The following is an 18567-nucleotide window of genomic DNA, read 5'->3' on the forward strand; positions in this document are numbered from 1 at the left end:
GTAGTTCAGATGTGCATTAAACGTGTTTATGTTGAAAATAGATAGCTGAAGTCGCATGAAGCAATTTTAGAAAAACATAAAAATCCGGCCTGCCGGATTCGAACCAGCGACCTAAGGATTGCTATGGGCACACTACAGTCCTCCGCTCTACCAACTGAGCTAAGGCCGGTTTTGTTAAGCCTACGTGTGTATATAATATATAGCCGAAAACAAAATAAAAATTGTTGACAGTCACTATCATCCAATTTTTTATGAAATCATGTTTCTAATTTAGATGATATATAGGCATTAATCCCATATCAATCATACTTGAGGTGCTTTGCACTCTGTAACTTACAAATTCTCATTTTTTTAATTAACCATATTGTGGATATCAAATCATAACATTGATAAATTGAATTAGATAATATTTTATACAGTGTAGCATCAATTGCATTACATGCCATATTATATAATATTTAAAATTTGCTATGAATAAACTGCAAAATAACTTAATTTAACTGTCAAATCTCGTGAACATATGTCAAAAATATCGATTTTGTCCCTTTTTCCTTTTCTTTCCTTCTTTTCAAATGGAAGAAGTGACTCAAATAAGGTTAACAATTTTGATGTGATGTGTAATTGAATTTCATGAGAGTCGCGTTACGATCTCTCCATAGTTTGTGATTTTCAAATAACTTATAAATCCATCTTATTAACGCCAAATTTCTTCAATCCGACTCTGATGAGTTTTAAAACCTTATTCTATATTATATATACAGTGGGAGCATTCTTTTGGTGTCTCACTTAATTTTGGTGTGTCAATTTTTATTTTTCTAGTATTTAATTAATTTTCTTTATTCTCTTCTTAACTTTCTATTTTCTATTTTCTCAACTTCCACATCTATTTTTCTTCTGTTATTTTTATTATTATTATTTTCATATTTTGTACTTGCTATTATTTTATTAACTTAATTAACCTATTTTTAAAATAATAATGTTCTTTTAAAAAATCATATTAATTCATGTAAATGTGCCATGTATACTTGTATATATAGACTTATCGTGATTATTCGATTATTTTAATAAATATAATTTACATAAAATCTTGTGGTCGGAAAAAATCTTTAAATAATCACCCTTCATTCATAACGTACAACTTTAATTACATTAAAACAAGGAAATTGTCGGTGTTAATAACAATATATATTTTGTAAAATCCCTAAAATAACCTTTTGGATTCTTATGTTGGCTTTTAAGTGGTAGGTGCACACTTTCTTTGGACCCACAAAACTAATTTAAGCACCTTCACCATGTTGGGCCTCCCTTAACATTTATGTAGTCTTGTAATGTATTTGTGGATATAAATTATGGTAAAGCATAACAAGTTTTCTTGAAATTTATTATAATTATAAATATTTTTTCGTTTAAAAATGATAGATACTCCTTTAATTTTAATATTTATCTAACAATTAGCTCAATCTATTAATTTTTGTCAGTTTTTTATTTTTTATTTAATTATGAACTGACAAAAATATTCTTATGAATTATAAGTTATAATTTTACTTATTTTAAAAAAATAAACTTAAAAAGCTTTATGGGCTAAAGGTTTTTTTATAATTTTTTATTTTTTCCCATCTCGTCCAATTTTTGTATTTATTATTAAAAAAAAAAATACAACAAGAGAAAAGTTGATAATTCCACACCTTCATTTAAGAATTACATAATTTTATGAAACAGTAAAAAATATTTATAATTTTCAAATGATAAAAAATATATTTATAACTATGTTATATTTCAGGGAAACTTGTCGATAATTTCTCCTGTAAATTAGCAGCTATTATTTGAATTAATGGTTTGCAGTAGCATTGAGATTTTCGCCTTGGGATGATTGATGTTCGTTTGCAATCGAGAAGAAGGTAAAAATTCGATTTTTTAGTGACACATTAATACATATTTTCAAGATAATTTTCTTTTATCTCAATAATAATTTAATATTTTAAAATACGAAATTATATATATTTTTTTTTTGCTGATTTGGAAAGATCAAGATTAAAACATGTTGTGGATAAAAATGCATTTTACTTTATATTCATAATTTGATCATGTAATAAGAATGATGTTACTATTCATTGATTGAAGTTTATTACCAAGATGGGAGCAGAACAAATTGACAAAATTAAAAAGGTAATATTGAGATTCTATTAAAATTTGAGGACGATTTTGTAAATTCTACCCTACACCAACCCCCCCGCACAGATTCTAGTGGGCCGGCTGGAAGGGTATTTCCGACCACCACGTGAACCACGAAACCATGAGCTTTATCCGGCAAGATCCCCACATCCACGTCAGCTCGAAAGAGACAGGGGAGAGAGAGAGAGAATCAAGAAGGTGAAAGAGGATGCCACCAAACCAAGAAAAGGACATTGCAATTTGCAATATTCTTGAGCCCACATTGTGCCTATATATACCCCCTCTTCCCTCTTACAAATCTTTCTTTTCTCTCCTCTCTTGCCTGGCCCTCCCTTGGAGCAGAGCCCTGCAAAGGTACAATCTCTCTCTCTTTCTTCTGTCTTTTTCTTTATTTTTCTTTTTTTTTTTTGTATTTTGTTTTTGTTTTCTTTGTTTACGTCTCCTTGTTGATTAATTTACATGCTTTTCATGATTTTCCCTTTCTTTTCCTTTGTGGGTTTCTTGGGTTGTGTTTGTCAAGGGAGTTGATCTTTTGATGGTTTCAGCAGTTGATGGGGGCAAAGGGATTGTAGTTTGTGAGAAAGATTAGTGGGTTTTTCATTTTGGATTAAACTTCTTAAGTTTCTTGAATTTCTTTTGGCTCTATGCATGGCAAGGCTTGTTTGACTTTTGTTCTAAAATGCATGTGTTATGATGCCCGTGTGGTTTCCTTTTGTTGGATTCAATGTTTATATGTACCAGGTTTGCAAGACTTAAGTGAATTCATGTTGTGACCTGGCAATGAGTTGAGTCGATAATGGTTACCGCAGGACTTTGGGAGCATGTATGATGGTATCCTTGCATTACGGAATAAATGTCTTGGAGAGTTTTATGGAAAGTTTTCGTGAGCTTTGAGCTTTATAGGTATTATGATCATTAAACTATTTATATTTAAGTGTGCATTTGAGTATTAGACATACGAGTGATGGGGGTTCTTTGATGTCTGAATGTGGTATGAAGGTGAAAAAGCGACTAGAAAGTCTTGAATCTTGAATATAACATGATTAGCAGAGTATCCCGGGAATATAGGTCCCTGTACCTTGTATAAATTAGTGAAGTTGGGGCAATAGTTCATCTCTTATTATATGTAAGAAGTGGTTAGAAAACGTATGATCCTTTGCTCGTAGTGCTATAAGATTGATGCAACCATGCTATGGACCTTATTCTCTAACTGGTTCCTCATAAAACATTGGGGGGTGGTGGCGGGCACTTTTCTGTGTCTGTCGCATTTCAGGCATCCTTGTTGGGAGGTAAAACTGGAATACGAATTCTGGTCTTTGAACTTTGATATTCACATACCTTTGCTAATACTAGATTTCAGTTGCTCCAGAGAATGAAAAGTTTTGGAGATTGTTACAGTTATAGGACTTTTGTCAGTGTTGGATACTTGGACATACAACGTTAGTTCATTACTCAGCATCAAAGTTAAGTGATTCCCTGTTATGAGACTGGGCAATAACATAATATGCTGTCTGCATATAAAAATCTGACATAATTTGATGGTTTCCGAAGAGTAAGATTGCTCCCTTATCAAGCAACTGGTAGAACAAGTAATAAGGCATTGATGGTCTTTGGCTCTAACAGCAGTGGCTGGCTGCATAACTGTTTTTCCTGCTTCTAGACTTTTACAACTAGTTATGCTACTGTGAGGTAGTGATTGTGAAATGTTCGAAATTCTTATCATTCTCATGGAACAATTGATTGGATTTGACCTTCCAATCAGACTTGATAGTTTCATGAATAAAAACTCTTAACAATATTGAAGGGTAAATGATCCTTAGTCTGCTAGCATCCTTACGAAATTTCTACATCAGTTGGAAGTTTAATGCTTATCTTTGATTCTTTGTCTTTCGATTCTCTTTGTTTTCAGTGTACAGTTTTTACCTTTGGTTAGTTGCTGAATTTGTCTATACATGTCGAATTTTTTTTATTGGTAGAGTCTATGGTCGCCATGCAACTCGGTTTAGGACGGCTTGAACGGTTTCCTTGTTCTAGTTTGCTTTTGTTAATGTCTTTTCTCCCCTTTCTCCATGTTATTGCCCCCAGGTCCTGCTATCTGAGGAGTGTTTGCTAGCACCAAGTGGCCCATTTACTGCATGTACTATCTATTTGTATAATTAGTAAGTGTTGTTGGCTTTACATAATCTTGAATTCATTTATTTAATCTCATTGAGATTGTTTTACAACCTTTTTCCTCTCTCCCAAATTCGTTATTGTTGAAGGAAAATCTCTTTTATGCAGATCATTGTTTGTTTACCACTTTGCTTACTTTCATTCATAAGACTTCTCGACACAAACTCGAAACGGCAGTTGAAGTTTACTGTTTGCAGACAATTACTAAAGGGGAATGGTGACATGATGGAAGTCAACAGCAGAAGAACTTCCCACAGCAACGACAAGAAACCTTTGGAAAATTCTACACCTTCCAACCAACAGAAAAAGCCCACAGAGAATAGCCCGACTAGTTCCGTATTTGTTAATCATGGTAAGTCTTGCTTATACTCTTTATCTGACTAAGTCGGAAATTAAGGTATCGTTTTCTTTAAAAGAAGATCATATTTACTGGAAAAAAAACATTTGAGATGGATTGTTCCTTTTATTGATTGAACCGAATCATAATATTCACGATGTGCATTTTTATGATTATTGAGTCTGCTTTTTTTAATGGTATCTGAAATGCTGATTCAGTAATGTGTCTAAATCTGCTATGTAGCTGCGATTGCATGGAACGAGGGCAGAAGAAAATGGGTTGGAAATGCATCCCAGAGGTCGGGAAGAACGTCCAAGGATCAAATTATAAGGTACTTTAAGTAATCTCTGTTTCACCCATATTAGAATTTAGACTTCATCAAATTGCTTCCTGTTCTTGGATGTTCTATCCATATAGACGATTCTTGTATGAAGTTTCGAGCAACTGTGGCACATGACAACCTGCTGCTTTCTTTTCCTGTTGTTTTTCTGTACATGGGATGAAGTGCTGAACGAGCAGTTTGATTTATTTTCCCAGACGAGGGAAACAGAGTAGTCATAATATGTATTTTCCCCGTATACCATAAGACATAACATGTGATGATGTTTAAGTTTTCAGTTTATTTTCATTGGTATTCTCCACGTTGATGCCTTTCATTGCTTTTGCAGCTGGTCGACGACCTACGAAGACCTGCTCTCAAACCACGACCCATTCCCTGAGCCAATTCCGTTACCCGTAAGTCACCTGGCAAAATCCTCCTATGAGATGCACATTTCTGGGCTCTCCCTTTACATGCTCCATGACGTTTCAAATCCTCTTTTAACTGCACAAACACATTTCTTTTTCTGGAGAATCCCATTACATCATTTTGTGCATTTTCATAGGAGATGGTCGACTTCTTGGTTGATATCTGGCAAGATGAGGGGCTCTTTGATTAGATAATCTTATTGAAGTTAGTTTCGGGCCACCAACTCGGGCAGAAAGATCAGAATTGTTCGTGGGATGAACGTTCTCCGACTCCATGTTGCAGAATTCACTGTAAACATTAACTAAACCAAGAAAAAGACTCTTGCTCTTCAAACCTTCGGTTGCTCGGAGAACCTCATTCATGGTTGTTGTACAATATATGAGTTGATCAAACTTGTAGTCCTAATCTTATAGTTTGTTAGCTTGCCTTCTTAGAATACCAGAAGTGCTGACAACCGAATATTTGAGCAGTAAGTTTAGCAGTTTGTGTCTAAAAGTTGTTGTATCATTGTCGTTTCAACAGTGCACACAACTGAAACCTGCCACTCTTGCAAAATTTGTGCATATGGACGATCGCCGTCTGGTCTTTTCAAAGAGCACTGCTGTCATAGCATATGCCAAACGTCGGAATCAATCAGCAAGCTCTCTAGTTCATCGAGCTCGTTTACAGGGTTGAGCTGAGTTGGCCTGGTTGATGTGTCGAGCTTGAACTGAATCCATGGCTATGCAAAGGAGCCGAGCCAATGGCTGTGTGCGCAAAGAAATCGTGCTTGAATTGATCCTATGACTTTGTGAATGAGACACGCATATAGTTTTCTAAAATTTCAAGGTACGAGTTTAATTCAAAAATGACATGAGAAGCTGACTAACCTTTAGGTTTGTCGGGAGATTTTCAATTAAAATTTTTCAATATTTAAGATAGTTCGGGTGTGAGATCGACGGGAATTATTTTAGATAAAATGGTATATTTTGGTTCAAAATAATTTTGAGTATTTATAGGGCTAAAACATTTATATTTGTATGGATTTACTAGTTAGAATCTCTGTGTTGAATGATTGACAACTGATGATAACGGGTCATTGGGTCAGGTACAATCCGACCCGAATAAAAATGCCGAACTTCTTGTTCCTATTTGAGCATTTGAAATCTAAAGGGAGTGGCTTTTGTCCTAGAGATGACTTTCTTGCTAAAGTCCGTGCTAAATTCCTAAGGAGAGAAATGTCCTGTTTTTAAATTTTGTTCAGATACTTGAAATTTCATAAGGGACAATTTTATCTTGTAATTATTTAGAATATCCAAGAAATAGTAATAGACCGGACCGGCATACATTGACGAAACGGTACCTTCATAACTAGTCATCCATAATATCAAATAAATAATTCTCGATCTTTGGAAATAAAACATATAAAATTATTAACATAGGACAAAATTATTGCCCATGTTTATTTATAGTTAAATTATAACTAACTTTTATGAATCATTCCGTTCTCACGACAGAGAGAGTGTTGCTCCTTTTTGCCACGTTTTCAAGAGCGCCACGTTTCATCCCATTCCGAATCTCTAGACCGTTGAGTCGGACCCACGAACCAGATGTGTACATACACACACTGAACGTATATACGCCGTTCACCTATATAAATGCATCTCAGATAGAGACTGAGGGGAAAGAGTGTTGTTGGCATTACGATCAACGAGAATGAAGGGTTATTCTTCTCCAGCATTCCTCTCTCTCTTTCTTCTCCTCCTACTCTCGTCGCTCTCCTCCGTCGTCGCTTTGCTCCGCGCTCCGCCGAGGCTGCCCTCGTTGTATGCTGAGAAGCTTATCCGACAGCTCAACTTGTTCCCCGATGAACCGGTGAACATTGCCGCCAATGCCGGTCGTTTTCTCGATGCTCCGAGGCTCGTTGAGAGGCGATTCAAGTTCCCCAACTTGGTCGGTTCTACTGACGCTTCGGTTAGAGAGTTAGGTCATCATGCCGGTTACTATCAGATTCCGCGTTCTCATGCTGCCAGGTGTGTATCTTCATCAACTTTTTGTAAATCTTAAGCGCTGTTCCTCTTTGCTCTGTTTTTTGACTTGGTAGTTGTTTGATCACTGCCGTATTTTGTGGCGCCTACGAGCTAATCACCAAATTACTGAATGTTTTACGGAGGATTCCGTTTGCTGATTTTACTAAATCATTCAGGTTTCGCGCTTATATATCATGTGCAAAATGATTGTTTTAGTTGTTTCAAGTTCTGTTCTTGTTGTACCTTCTCTTTTGAATGGAGTTGCAGCTATTTTTGAAACTATAGTATAAGTATGTTTCTTATGGGCCATGGCTATTGTAATCTGATGGTTATAGTGGAAGATGGTTTTAAGCTTTCCGGTCTCAGGGGAAAAGGAAAGGTGGCTAAACCGGGTTCAAATTTAAAATGCTTTCCTATAAACGGTGCTAGTACGAAATATTGGGCACACTTAGCTAGTCAAATTGCACATTACAAAAGAGTAAAAAAGCTGCAATAGCTAAATGGAGCAGAAAAGAAATTGGATATTGATGAGGGTAATTTATCTAAAGACAATTTTGCCCCTCATTGTGGATAATGCAAGGTTATCAACCGGGAATGTCTTCTAGAAAGGTTAGAAATCCTACTAAATACTCTTAAGGAGGGATTTACGACAGCAATAATTATGGAGTATCAATCAACTATAATCTGGGTTGCTTGACTTAAGCATAACAACCACATATTTGCACTTGCCAAATATGTGGTGGACAAGATTATAAATGTCACGGATGGAGTTCATTAATAGGTAATGTCCATATACCCTCAGTAATACACTTGATCTATACACTTATCCATCCGTTAAAAACTGACTTGAGCGTTGGAGTGCCATCGTCGGGAAATCGCCCGGCTGGCTTAACCGCTTTTGTGTTCTCAGGAAAATTACTGTTCGAGGAGTTGGCTTGGGTCGCAACTCAGGATCGCAGATCGCATTCTGAATTCGAGAGAATTCCCTTGGGCAGTTCAGATATAAGTTTAAAACATAATATTGTTGAGAAATTTGCGATTTCTCCGCTAAATAAGATTGAAAATTCATCTTGGTAATACCACAAGATATATTTGGTTGGACATGCATATAGATACTCACACTTAAATTCTGAACACCTAAATGGCTGATGCTGTTTATTCTCAATAGTTGATTTTGAGATCCAAAAAAAAAAAAAAATTCGCTGTTGAAATGCTTCTTGTCCAGCTTCCATATCCATTAATTGCTTCTCATTACATGGTGTTTGAACTGGACTACATTGATCGTCATGTTTGCAGGATGTTCTACTTTTTCTTCGAATCACGCCATAGCACACAAGACCCTGTTGTCATCTGGTTGACTGGTGGTCCAGGTTGTAGCAGTGAGATGGCTCTTTTCTATGAAAATGGACCATTCACTATTGCTAATAATTTGTCTCTTGTGTGGAATGAGTATGGCTGGGACAAGGTAAGATTATTATGATGAAAGTGCTGTTGATTTTAGCTTCTAAGTATTTAATTGTTGTGGTCGACTATAGAGAAATCCTTTACACTGCTGACCTTTCGCACAAAAATAGAGAAACATAGGGTCCAAAAGTTTTTTATGTGTTGTTTGGGTCCGTCAGTCATCTGGAAATTTGATTATTGAAAATATGAATATATATATATATATATATATATATATATAAATTTTTGGATTCTAGTGTTGGTTGTTATCTACTGTTGACATATTTCTCTGAGTATATTCGTCTGATGGTTTGCTTGTAAATTGGTACCAAGGTTTGGAAATAAAGGAGCTGGAACATTTGATGACAAAATATAGTGTCCCAATAAATGAAAATGGTATTGAGAATCATTTACAGAATGAACAATGAAGTGGAATTGGAGGAACAACCGCTCAAGCATTTTCATTGAGAAACATGCCTCATTTTCTCAAATGAAAATCCTTAATTCCACCTTTATTAGTGTTTGGTTTTCAGTTTGTGCTGAGAGCTATACCCGAACTGAGTTCTCACTTCTAGGGCTGTTGGTAATTAATTTCTGCTTTGCTGGGTGATCTGCTTGGCAATTGTGGGTGCGTGTTTGAGGTTATTCACTAAATTACTCTAATTGTTCGTTATATGGTAATTATTTTTCACATGTAAATTTCATTAATCAGTAGTACTGAACTGATTTGTTACTATGATGATTTTGCAGGTTTCAAATATATTGTATGTCGACCAGCCTATTGGAACTGGCTTTAGCTTCAGTTCTGACAGACGTGACATTCGCCACAACGAAAAGGGTGTCAGTGATGATTTGTTTGACTTTCTGCAGGTTAATATTTATTCTTTTCGCTTTTGCACCCTGCTAAGAAAGAACTCGAGTGATTCTAACAAACTAGAAACCTCAGAAAAGAAATTTGAGGAATTTACACAGCTGTGTTATTAGTTTAAATGTTATGCTGGGAAAAAAATTGAGTAAACTCGAAGAAATTCAAAGGAAGTTATGTTGTGTTTGGATGAATGGATTTGAATTTAATGAAAGGATTTGCCACAAGTATTTCAAATGACTGCATATGAAAAGAATTTGTAATCTATCAATATTTCACAAACCATACTTCCAAATGAGAGTAGAATGATTTAAAATACTTCGAACATAGAGTTATCCAAATGACTCCAAAGGATTTGCCATTAAACAACTCAAAATCCATCAATCCAAAATTAGCCATAGCTACATAGAAAACCCTATGGAAGTGATGGCAGATCAGTTTCTACAAATATTTTGAACACAGAGTTGATCTTAATTGCCCTTTAAGGCCATTCCTTGTTTCTCCCCTGCTTAGTCAACTTTTGCCTGTTCATGGAAATTCCCCTTCCTTGCCAGGGCAGATGTGCATCATATGTACATTTTATACCATTCTTACATGGATCACAAATTAACAACTCTGTCCTCTGTCAAAGCTGAACCGCTCTTCTCTTCCCTGGCTCAGAGAAATAGAGCAAGTCAGGCTGTTCAAATTAGTACTTTCCAGTCAAAGAACTTGTTTCTAGGACTCATTAGTGACTTGCATATGTTAAGAACGTCAGTGTTGGTTCTTCACCACCTGAGGCTAATTTATGCTTTCAGATTGGAGTCGCTTTTTATCGAGTTCACCTCACAGAAAATTTCTGTTCTTATTTTTAGAGTGTTGTGTCTTACTAAACCTCCATTAAATGTTTCTTTGAAAAATTAATTCAAGAATGGAACATTAGCCAACTTATTTATCTAGGCTGGTAGAAAGATATTAGATATGTTGACCTTGGAGGTGTACATTCAAATTATCCGTAAATTTTACGAAATTTTATGTTTCAACATTTTGAAAGAGATAACAAGACTGAATTTTCTGTTTGACTTCAGTAATGCATTGGAAGAAAGGTTGGAAAAAAAGGAATCCTTGAAAACTTTTAACCTAATTGTTCAAATTTACCCTGCTGGTGTGCTAACTCATTCCTACTTTGGATTTTAATTGGTAGCCACTTTGTGCCAACAGATTAGTCATAGTATGTGTATCTTGTCTCCTTTTCTCTGTTTCTGAGTGTAAGCAAAGATACGGAATCCTAATTCGACAATTTCTTGATCTAGGCTTTCTTTAAGGAGCATCCTCATCTGGCCAAAAATGATTTTTACATTACTGGAGAGTCATATGCTGGGCACTATATTCCTGCTCTTGCTGCTCGGGTTCACCAGGGAAACAAAGCAAAAGAGGGAATTCATGTAAATCTGAAGGTATATCCCATCCCGTTGAGCAAAGGGTCTTTCTCTGGTTTGGTTCTTATATCTTGAAGCAACTTTACAGGGGTTCGCCATTGGAAATGGACTCACTGATCCAGCAATTCAATACGGTGCATACGCTGATTATGCAATGGATATGGGCATAATCACGCAGACTGAGCATGATCGGATTAACAAAGCGCTTCCGCTATGTGAATCAGCAGTAAAACTTTGTGGTACCATTACATCTTGTTGCTCTTCATACTTTTTTCTAATCTATGTTGTTTGAGGACCTCTCTGAATCAATTTGTCCCCTCTGCAATGACTTGTGGTTCGTACCGAGCTTTATTTCTCTACTGCTGAAACTGCCAGTGACCTTCAATGCTTTTAATTGTTTCCAGGCACTGATGGGACAATCTCTTGCATGGCTGCCTACTTTGTTTGCAATACGATATTCAGTGCTATTATCGCACGCGCTGGTGATGTGAATGTAAGGAACTAATAGGAATTACCCTTGTGTGGCTAACTTGTTCTATATCATTTTGGAAATCTATGAGCATGTTCAAGATTCTGGGTTCTTTCCTGGTAGGCCTTGTTTGGATAAGTAATTTATCGATGCGTCCCAATTAAGCTATTCAGGAAATATCATCTGAATTGGATCAAAGGAACTCAAACTTTCATAGTAACTTTACGTACACTATTTTCCAATTCTATATCCAGGTAAAAGTTTCTGCCTCTCTCAGATGGATGCTTGGTTTCTGGATAAATTTGTAGTATAACTAGAAACCATAGAGTGATTGTTTTTGATCCCACCACATGTGATATTATTGGCTTTGTTTAATGTTGAGCATGCATTCCAAAGGGTCCATGGAGTGTACATGAGCAACACCCATTACATATAGAGAGTTAAGATAATGAGAGTGGACTACGTGTACTTCAAAACCTTTCTATATTCCACAAGATGGTAGGTTGAAATATGTTGTTTCTGCCGCAGTATTATGATATTAGGAAGAAGTGTGAAGGCAATCTGTGCTATGACTTCTCCAACTTGGAGAAATTCCTCAACCAGCAGCCTGTCAGGGATGCACTTGGAGTCGGGGATGTGCAATTTGTCTCCTGCAGTTCGACTGTTTACCAGGCCATGCTGATGGATTGGATGAGAAATCTTGAAGTTGGTATTCCTGCTCTTCTTGAGGATGGGGTAAAGCTGTTGGTGTATGCTGGAGAATACGACTTAATTTGCAACTGGCTCGGTGAGGCTTCTTTATCTGCCGCATGTTATACTCTCCTTGAAAATAGGTTCTGGCATCCAACTTAATCTTCATGAAGGCTGTATGTATATATTGTTGTTCCATTGAGCAGGTAACTCAAGATGGGTTCACGCGATGGAATGGAGTGGTCAGAAAGAGTTCATAGCAGCTTCTGAAGTTCCTTTCGAAGTTGATGGCTCAGAAGCAGGAGTTTTGACGAGCCATGGACCTCTCAGTTTCCTAAAGGTCTCTCTCTTGCCCCTTTTCATGATGTCTCTAACCTACTGTGATCCATGGATATTTTTAACGAGAACAATATCCAACATATCATACGATACTCCCATTAGGAAAACGCTTAGAATATGTATCCCATATTTGAAAACATATTTATTATGTAAATAATTAAACAGATATAACCAGACATGCATATTCAATAAGTCTTGATATGTACAGTAGGCATTTCTAATGCTGATACAAAACAAATTCTGTAATATGAAAGAATCACATGTTGAAACAAAGTGAAATTTGATTGCACAATGTATAACAATTTCTATTGTGTTTATTTAAATTTATGTGAATGAACTTTTAGCATATCTTTATTACACAAATACATTACAATTTCTCTTTGTTCTTACCTCAAACACCATGAAATGATTTTCTTATGCTCAAAAAGTTTTATTTCGACTATAAATAAAAACCACCGATTTTACAATGTCGTATGGGTAATCATGCTGTATCTTATATCTTTTACAATTTTTATATCACGGTACATCGTATGCATCCACATCAATACTCAGACTTTGAAGCTTTAATCATGGCAAACAGGTGCATGATGCTGGGCATATGGTTCCGATGGATCAGCCTAAAGCCTCACTTGAGATGCTGAAGAGGTGGATGCACAGCTCACTCTCACGACAGGCTGTGGATCCGGAAGCCCTTGTTTCTTCAATGTAATTTCCTGAGCTTCATGCCCTTGCGCTGCAAATGTATGTAAATAAGAAATAACTAGCAAATGCATTGCGGCATCTGGGGATTGAATGTATGCTCGTTGGTCCTGATGTATAATTTGAAACATGGGCGAGGTCATGAGGCTTGCCCCTTATGTTCTACTAATACAAACATCAGTTGCAGCGAGCAGCTTGTATTCATTTTATGGCAGTAGTGAGCAGCTTAGTATTTTTATTGTGGATCGAGTGAAACCGGGGATTGAATTTGTGGGTTTGTGTTCAATTTGTTCTTGTCGCATATCATACTCGATTCATTGAAAATTGCTTGCTATCAGATTCAAAACACGAGAAGTGAAAACGGTAATTTTCCAAGTAAATAATTGCAGCGGTTCTGGTTCTAGCCATTCTACTAAAAACATAGACAATTGGAGTAATCAATGAGTGGAACGGTTAGTGATAGAGTCCTGACCCTAACGGAACTCACTGTAATATTAAATTTTAGTATTAAACCAAGGAATATGTTGAAACAAACAACAAAATAACTATGAAAGTAGGTGGTACATAAATATTGGTGACTCAATTTTATAGCCACTAAGAGGTTTGTTCAAGTAGTGTTTGGTGAAATCTTTGCTCCCTGTTTCTTGTTACAATAAGGAATTATTTGTTACACTCTTTTGAGATGCGATATTGATGAATAATGTAGTTACATGTTGTTACTCTTTTGGGATGTGATGCATTATTCAAAAAAGTGAACATGCCTTAAATGTTACAAATTGGAATCTCAATAATGGTAATAGTGATCACATACATATGGTGAGTTAGGTGAATCTCAAACATAGATTTGTAGGTGTGAGAATGAGGATTTGTTTGGTTCGTGTGTTTTACATAGGTGTCATGTAAGTATGATTTGTAAAATTTGGTATAATTATCTTTAGTCTATTTTAACAGTAGTTATTTAGTCTTTATTTTTTTGGATATATTCGTTGATTTAGAAATATTAATGTATTAAATTAGTTTTTAAATTTGAATGTATTGAATAATGTAGTAATAAAATCAAATTTTATAAAAATAAAGTATAAGGACTGATGTTATGAATTAACTATTGAAGATTTAAATGATATGGGGTGTGTTTGCGGGCTTTAAAAAATCGCTTTTTAACTTTTGGCTCTCAAAATATACTTTTGAAGTGTTTGAGATGTCAATTTCTACTTTTGAAATAACTAAAAAGAGCTCTTTAGGCTAAAAGCTAGAAGCAACTTGGGGGTGCTTTGGTTTTTTTTTTTTAAATACTTTACCCATATTATAATAGTCTTAATTTAGTTTACTATTTGTAATTCATTTTTAAAATTGTTTACTTAAACTTGATATTTGAGTTTTCAAATAATTTGGATAATTTAACAATAGTCAAATTTACACTTTCACATATTTAATATATTAAAATTTTTATATTTTATTTGCCATATCATCTGATTATATTATTTTATTTACAAATTATTATTTGATTAAACACATTTTTGTAATATTTTTTAAAAATAAATATGAAATATACTAATCAAAATTGAATTTATTATTTTTTGTAAAAAAAATAATTATTATTGATAAAAAACAAGTGAAATAATAAACAAAAATAGTATCTTTTAACACGTAAGCATAAACGGTCTTTAATCAATTAATTTTTTATTTTAAAAGTGATTTTTTTCAAATACTATTCAGTATAACTTTTATTTACTTTTCACTTTTTTTTTACAAATACTATTCACTTTTGATTCTACTACGACTTTCAATTTTTTTTACAAAAATCATTTCTCAAAAAGCTATTAGGAAGTTTTTGCAAACATTCCCATAGAATGGAAACTTGAAGGACAACTATTAGGAGTGTAAATGATTTGGATCGAGCCAAATATATATTATTTAAGCCTGTTTGAATTATTACTCATGTTGAATATTTGTATCTGAATTTGATTTGATCATTAATTTCATCGAGCTTGAACGAGACAGGAATCAAATTCAAGTAATTTAAAATTTTAAATAGATTTTATTATTTTTGTATTATGGGTCTCAGCTGGATTTAAAAGCTTATCGAATAAATTTTTTTATTTAAATTTGATTTGTCAAATCTAATAAAATTGAATTCACGCGAATTTTTATGAATCGATTTGATGGAATATTTGAATAGTTTGATTTGATTCTAGTCCTAAGTACTACTAATATTTACTATAAATTATGACCAGGAAAAGATAAAATCGGTGTTTTAAAATATAAGTACGACTTTAGCTCGAGTTCATGAGAAACACTCTGCTCCGACTAGCAATCAGTTGTTTCATATATTTCAGATCACCAAAAAAAGAAAAGGAAAAAGAAAAATGTATCGCAAGGGAAACTACAGCGACGACGAAGAGGACGATACTTTATTCTACCGGTACACATCCGCCGGCGGCGGCGGGGCGCCACCGTCCGCCACGACATCTAAGTCCTCCAGCGGGGGAGGTAGTGGCGGCCTAGCTCCGTCAAAATCCACGGTGTATGTCAGCAACATAGACTACAACCTCACGAACTCTGATCTCCACACGATCTTCTCGACCTTCGGCAAAGTTGCCAAGGTCACTGTCCTCAAGGACCGGGTCACGCGCCAGAGCAAGGGTGTGGCGTTCATCCTCTTCGTCAGTCGGGACGACGCCGTCAAAGCCGTGAAGGGGATGGATAAGAAGATACTCAATGGGAGGACTCTACGCGCGTCGATTGCCTCGGATAACGGACGGGCGGCTGAGTTTATTCGGAAGAAGGTGTATAAGGATAAGAGTAGGTGTTACGAGTGTGGGGAAGAAGGGCATTTGTCGTACGAGTGTCCGAGGAATTTCTTGGGTCCGAGGGAACGGCCTGTGGCGAAGAAAGGCCGGAGGAGTGGTGGGGGAGGGGAGAGTACAGGGAAGAATTATGAGTATAATTTTGAGGAGGAAGAGGGAGAAGGTGATTTCGAGGCGGAGAATTGGGCGTCAGTCGTCGATGGGGAACGGGAGGCCGAGGAGAGATTGTTGAGGGGTGAGACGGAGAGGGGAGGAATGAAAAAGGAAAAGAGAGAGAAGAGGAAAGGGTATTTTAGTGATGAGAGTGATGAGGAGGATTGAGAATGGAAACACTTTTGCCTGGTCCGGGTGTTGGGACTTCTAAAGTGATTTTCTATAGGGATTATCGAGGTATAGAATTTCTATCTGTGGATTGATATGTTAATGCTTCCTATGATGATTATCAAAGTCAGTCAATGATTTGTGTGTTTTTGCTTTGATTGGTTCAATGGTGCTTCTGACAATTCATCATCTTTTTTGATGAACATAAGGTATACTTTTGAGGTCTTAGTGCTTTTGATTTAGCTCTGTTACATATTGGTCTATAATTTATAAGGAGGATATTTGAAAATCTTACTTGAATGATATGACATTTATATACTATTAAGACCTCGACTCTACCGTTTTCCAGTAGTTTGAGCAGCTTTTTGAACAGCTATCCTTTTATGTCTAATTCTAAACATGGGAGAACTGTTCCATTGATTTTGGTAGTTTTAGAGAAATAAATAGTTATCCTTGAAGGTTGGGGATTAGATTTGTGATTATCGGTTTTGTATCTTTTTTAATGGCTTGGTTGTGAATGAAACTTGTGGTAATCTGGTGCTAGTTAGTGGCATTTTGTTGAAATCTTTGCTTCTTCTTCGACCTTGAGAAGAGCCAGGTTTAATAAATTAGCTTAAGCCTTTTCTGAGAATGGAGGAGGATGACGGACTTAAAGAGGATTGATTTGGTTCAACGTGCATATATGTATCCCTTCTGAAGAGATAAGAGGACTAGAAGGACAAAGCGAAAAAATGTACTTGTTTTGGATAAAACTATGTCGATCAATCATCAATAACTTATCTGCAGATAACTATCCAAATGTGGATGGCAGAGGGAAGGTACTCTAATCATTTATATAGCTAAGTCTTTTTGGTACTAGGGGGAGTGTTTGTTTCTTGATGCTGATTGATGCCATCCCTTGCTTAGACTGTTGCCAGAATGGTGAACACATACATCAGATTGATTTGATTTTTATTGCTATGAAGCAAGGATCCATTGTGCGATGTATAAGATGTTAATGTTATCAACTTCCGACTGTTATTATTCTAGTAAACTTATGAATTACGCCATGGTTTCCTCATGAAAGATTTGACTCCATTTGCTGCAGCATTTCATGGCAATGGTTCTGCTAATTTTTTCAAATATGTTGTTGGAAAGTTTGAAGCTGTCTCCTATTGTTGCATGTCATCGGTTATGTCTAAACGTGGTTCAGAAGCATAAGCTTATACATGTATTGCTACATATCAATTTCTATCCAAAAGAATGAAACAAAGTCCTCCCAGTAACTCCTGGTGACTATTCTATAATTCATCATTACATTGCTCCATGTGACTCTACTCTGCAGCCGTAAAACATTATTCGATCTTTCCTTAGATTCCAATTTAATTTATGCTTGAGCATTTGAAGTGGTGTTCTTTGTACCATCAACATTAAGCTTCTGAGGAGCAGTTGCCCTTAGTAAGGCCATCTGTGAATAATGATTTATTGGATATCTTCAATATCTGTGACCACATAACTTGTAGTTACAGAATCTGTCCCACGTTGAGGTCTTATTTTTTCATTGTCTTTCGCATTGTTTGATTTTTACTTTATGACACATTGATCTGTCTTTTGACATAATGCAATATGGTCATGGTCATACCTGAATTAATGGAGAGAACAGAGATAATTAGAGGTCTGAGGAGTTGCACTTGGATAATCATGATCATTTGAATGGGTTACTTTTAGAAGGTCCCAGGATTTTGAATTGTACAATCAAGATCATTTGTGTGCATCAATCAAGAGTTGTAATTACCAAAACTTTCTAAGAACTATTCTCAGAATTCTATTATCCCTGTTGACAGGGTATAAAACCTATTATCTAGCACATGAAAGGGCCTTCGGTTTGCCGAGGATTGGTTTTATTTGACCTTTGCTACTCGGTGGACATTAATATGTGACAATGCCATTGATAAATGATAATCTATTACGGGTAATAATTATTTTGTTGGTACAAGATTAAGGGAGTGTTTGCAAAAAAAATTTACTTTAAAAAAGTGGTTATTGTAAAGATAGTTGGACGTTTTATCATAATTACAGGAGGGGAGTGCTTGTGATAA

The 18567-nt window shown here is 35.6% G+C and overlaps 3 protein-coding genes and 1 non-coding gene across 9 annotated transcripts; 3 read left to right on the plus strand and 1 right to left on the minus strand.

Annotated features, from left to right (window-relative positions):
• Window positions 1–83: 83 nt before the first annotated feature.
• TRNAY-GUA (transfer RNA tyrosine (anticodon GUA)) lies at window positions 84–169 on the minus strand. Its single transcript is given in 2 exon segments — window positions 84–119; window positions 133–169. It is a non-coding gene; the product is annotated as a tRNA-Tyr (tRNA).
• Window positions 170–2393: 2224 nt separating this feature from the next.
• Window positions 2394–5924, plus strand: LOC105166582 (uncharacterized). Of its 5 annotated transcripts, none has more exons than XM_011085983.3 (6): window positions 2394–2526; window positions 4258–4331; window positions 4453–4696; window positions 4925–5012; window positions 5350–5416; window positions 5566–5924. In XM_011085983.3, the coding sequence occupies exons 3-6, from the start codon at window positions 4567–4569 to the stop codon at window positions 5617–5619; spliced, it is 339 nt and encodes a 112-aa protein (XP_011084285.1). In that variant the 5' UTR covers window positions 2394–2526; window positions 4258–4331; window positions 4453–4566; the 3' UTR covers window positions 5620–5924. The 5 variants fall into 5 exon arrangements, with proteins under 5 accessions (XP_011084285.1, XP_011084284.1, XP_088738904.1 ...); XM_011085982.3 differs by having other exon boundaries at window positions 4542–4696; XM_088882778.1 differs by having other exon boundaries at window positions 4555–4696.
• Window positions 5925–6067: 143 nt separating this feature from the next.
• On the plus strand, window positions 6068–13647 carry LOC105166583 (serine carboxypeptidase-like). Its single transcript, XM_011085984.3, has 10 exons — window positions 6068–6257; window positions 6926–7441; window positions 8735–8903; window positions 9632–9751; window positions 11039–11182; window positions 11253–11403; window positions 11569–11657; window positions 12162–12420; window positions 12530–12663; window positions 13243–13647. The coding sequence occupies exons 2-10, from the start codon at window positions 7125–7127 to the stop codon at window positions 13369–13371; spliced, it is 1512 nt and encodes a 503-aa protein (XP_011084286.1). The 5' UTR covers window positions 6068–6257; window positions 6926–7124; the 3' UTR covers window positions 13372–13647.
• A 1991-nt stretch (window positions 13648–15638) lies between these two features.
• U11/U12-31K (RNA recognition motif and CCHC-type zinc finger domains containing protein) lies at window positions 15639–17902 on the plus strand. 2 transcript variants are annotated; one of them, XM_011085985.3, is made up of 2 exons: window positions 15639–16558; window positions 17577–17902. In XM_011085985.3, the coding sequence occupies exon 1, from the start codon at window positions 15728–15730 to the stop codon at window positions 16487–16489; it is 762 nt and encodes a 253-aa protein (XP_011084287.1). In that variant the 5' UTR covers window positions 15639–15727; the 3' UTR covers window positions 16490–16558; window positions 17577–17902. The 2 variants fall into 2 exon arrangements, with proteins under 2 accessions (XP_011084287.1, XP_020550859.1); XM_020695200.2 differs by lacking the exon at window positions 17577–17902 and adding an exon at window positions 17082–17554.
• The last annotated feature ends 665 nt before the right edge of the window (window positions 17903–18567 follow it).

Source organism: Sesamum indicum, linkage group LG7, assembly GCF_026168435.1.
Source record: "Sesamum indicum cultivar Baizhima isolate 11 linkage group LG7, ASM2616843v1, whole genome shotgun sequence".
Lineage (NCBI taxonomy): Eukaryota > Viridiplantae > Streptophyta > Magnoliopsida > Lamiales > Pedaliaceae > Sesamum > Sesamum indicum.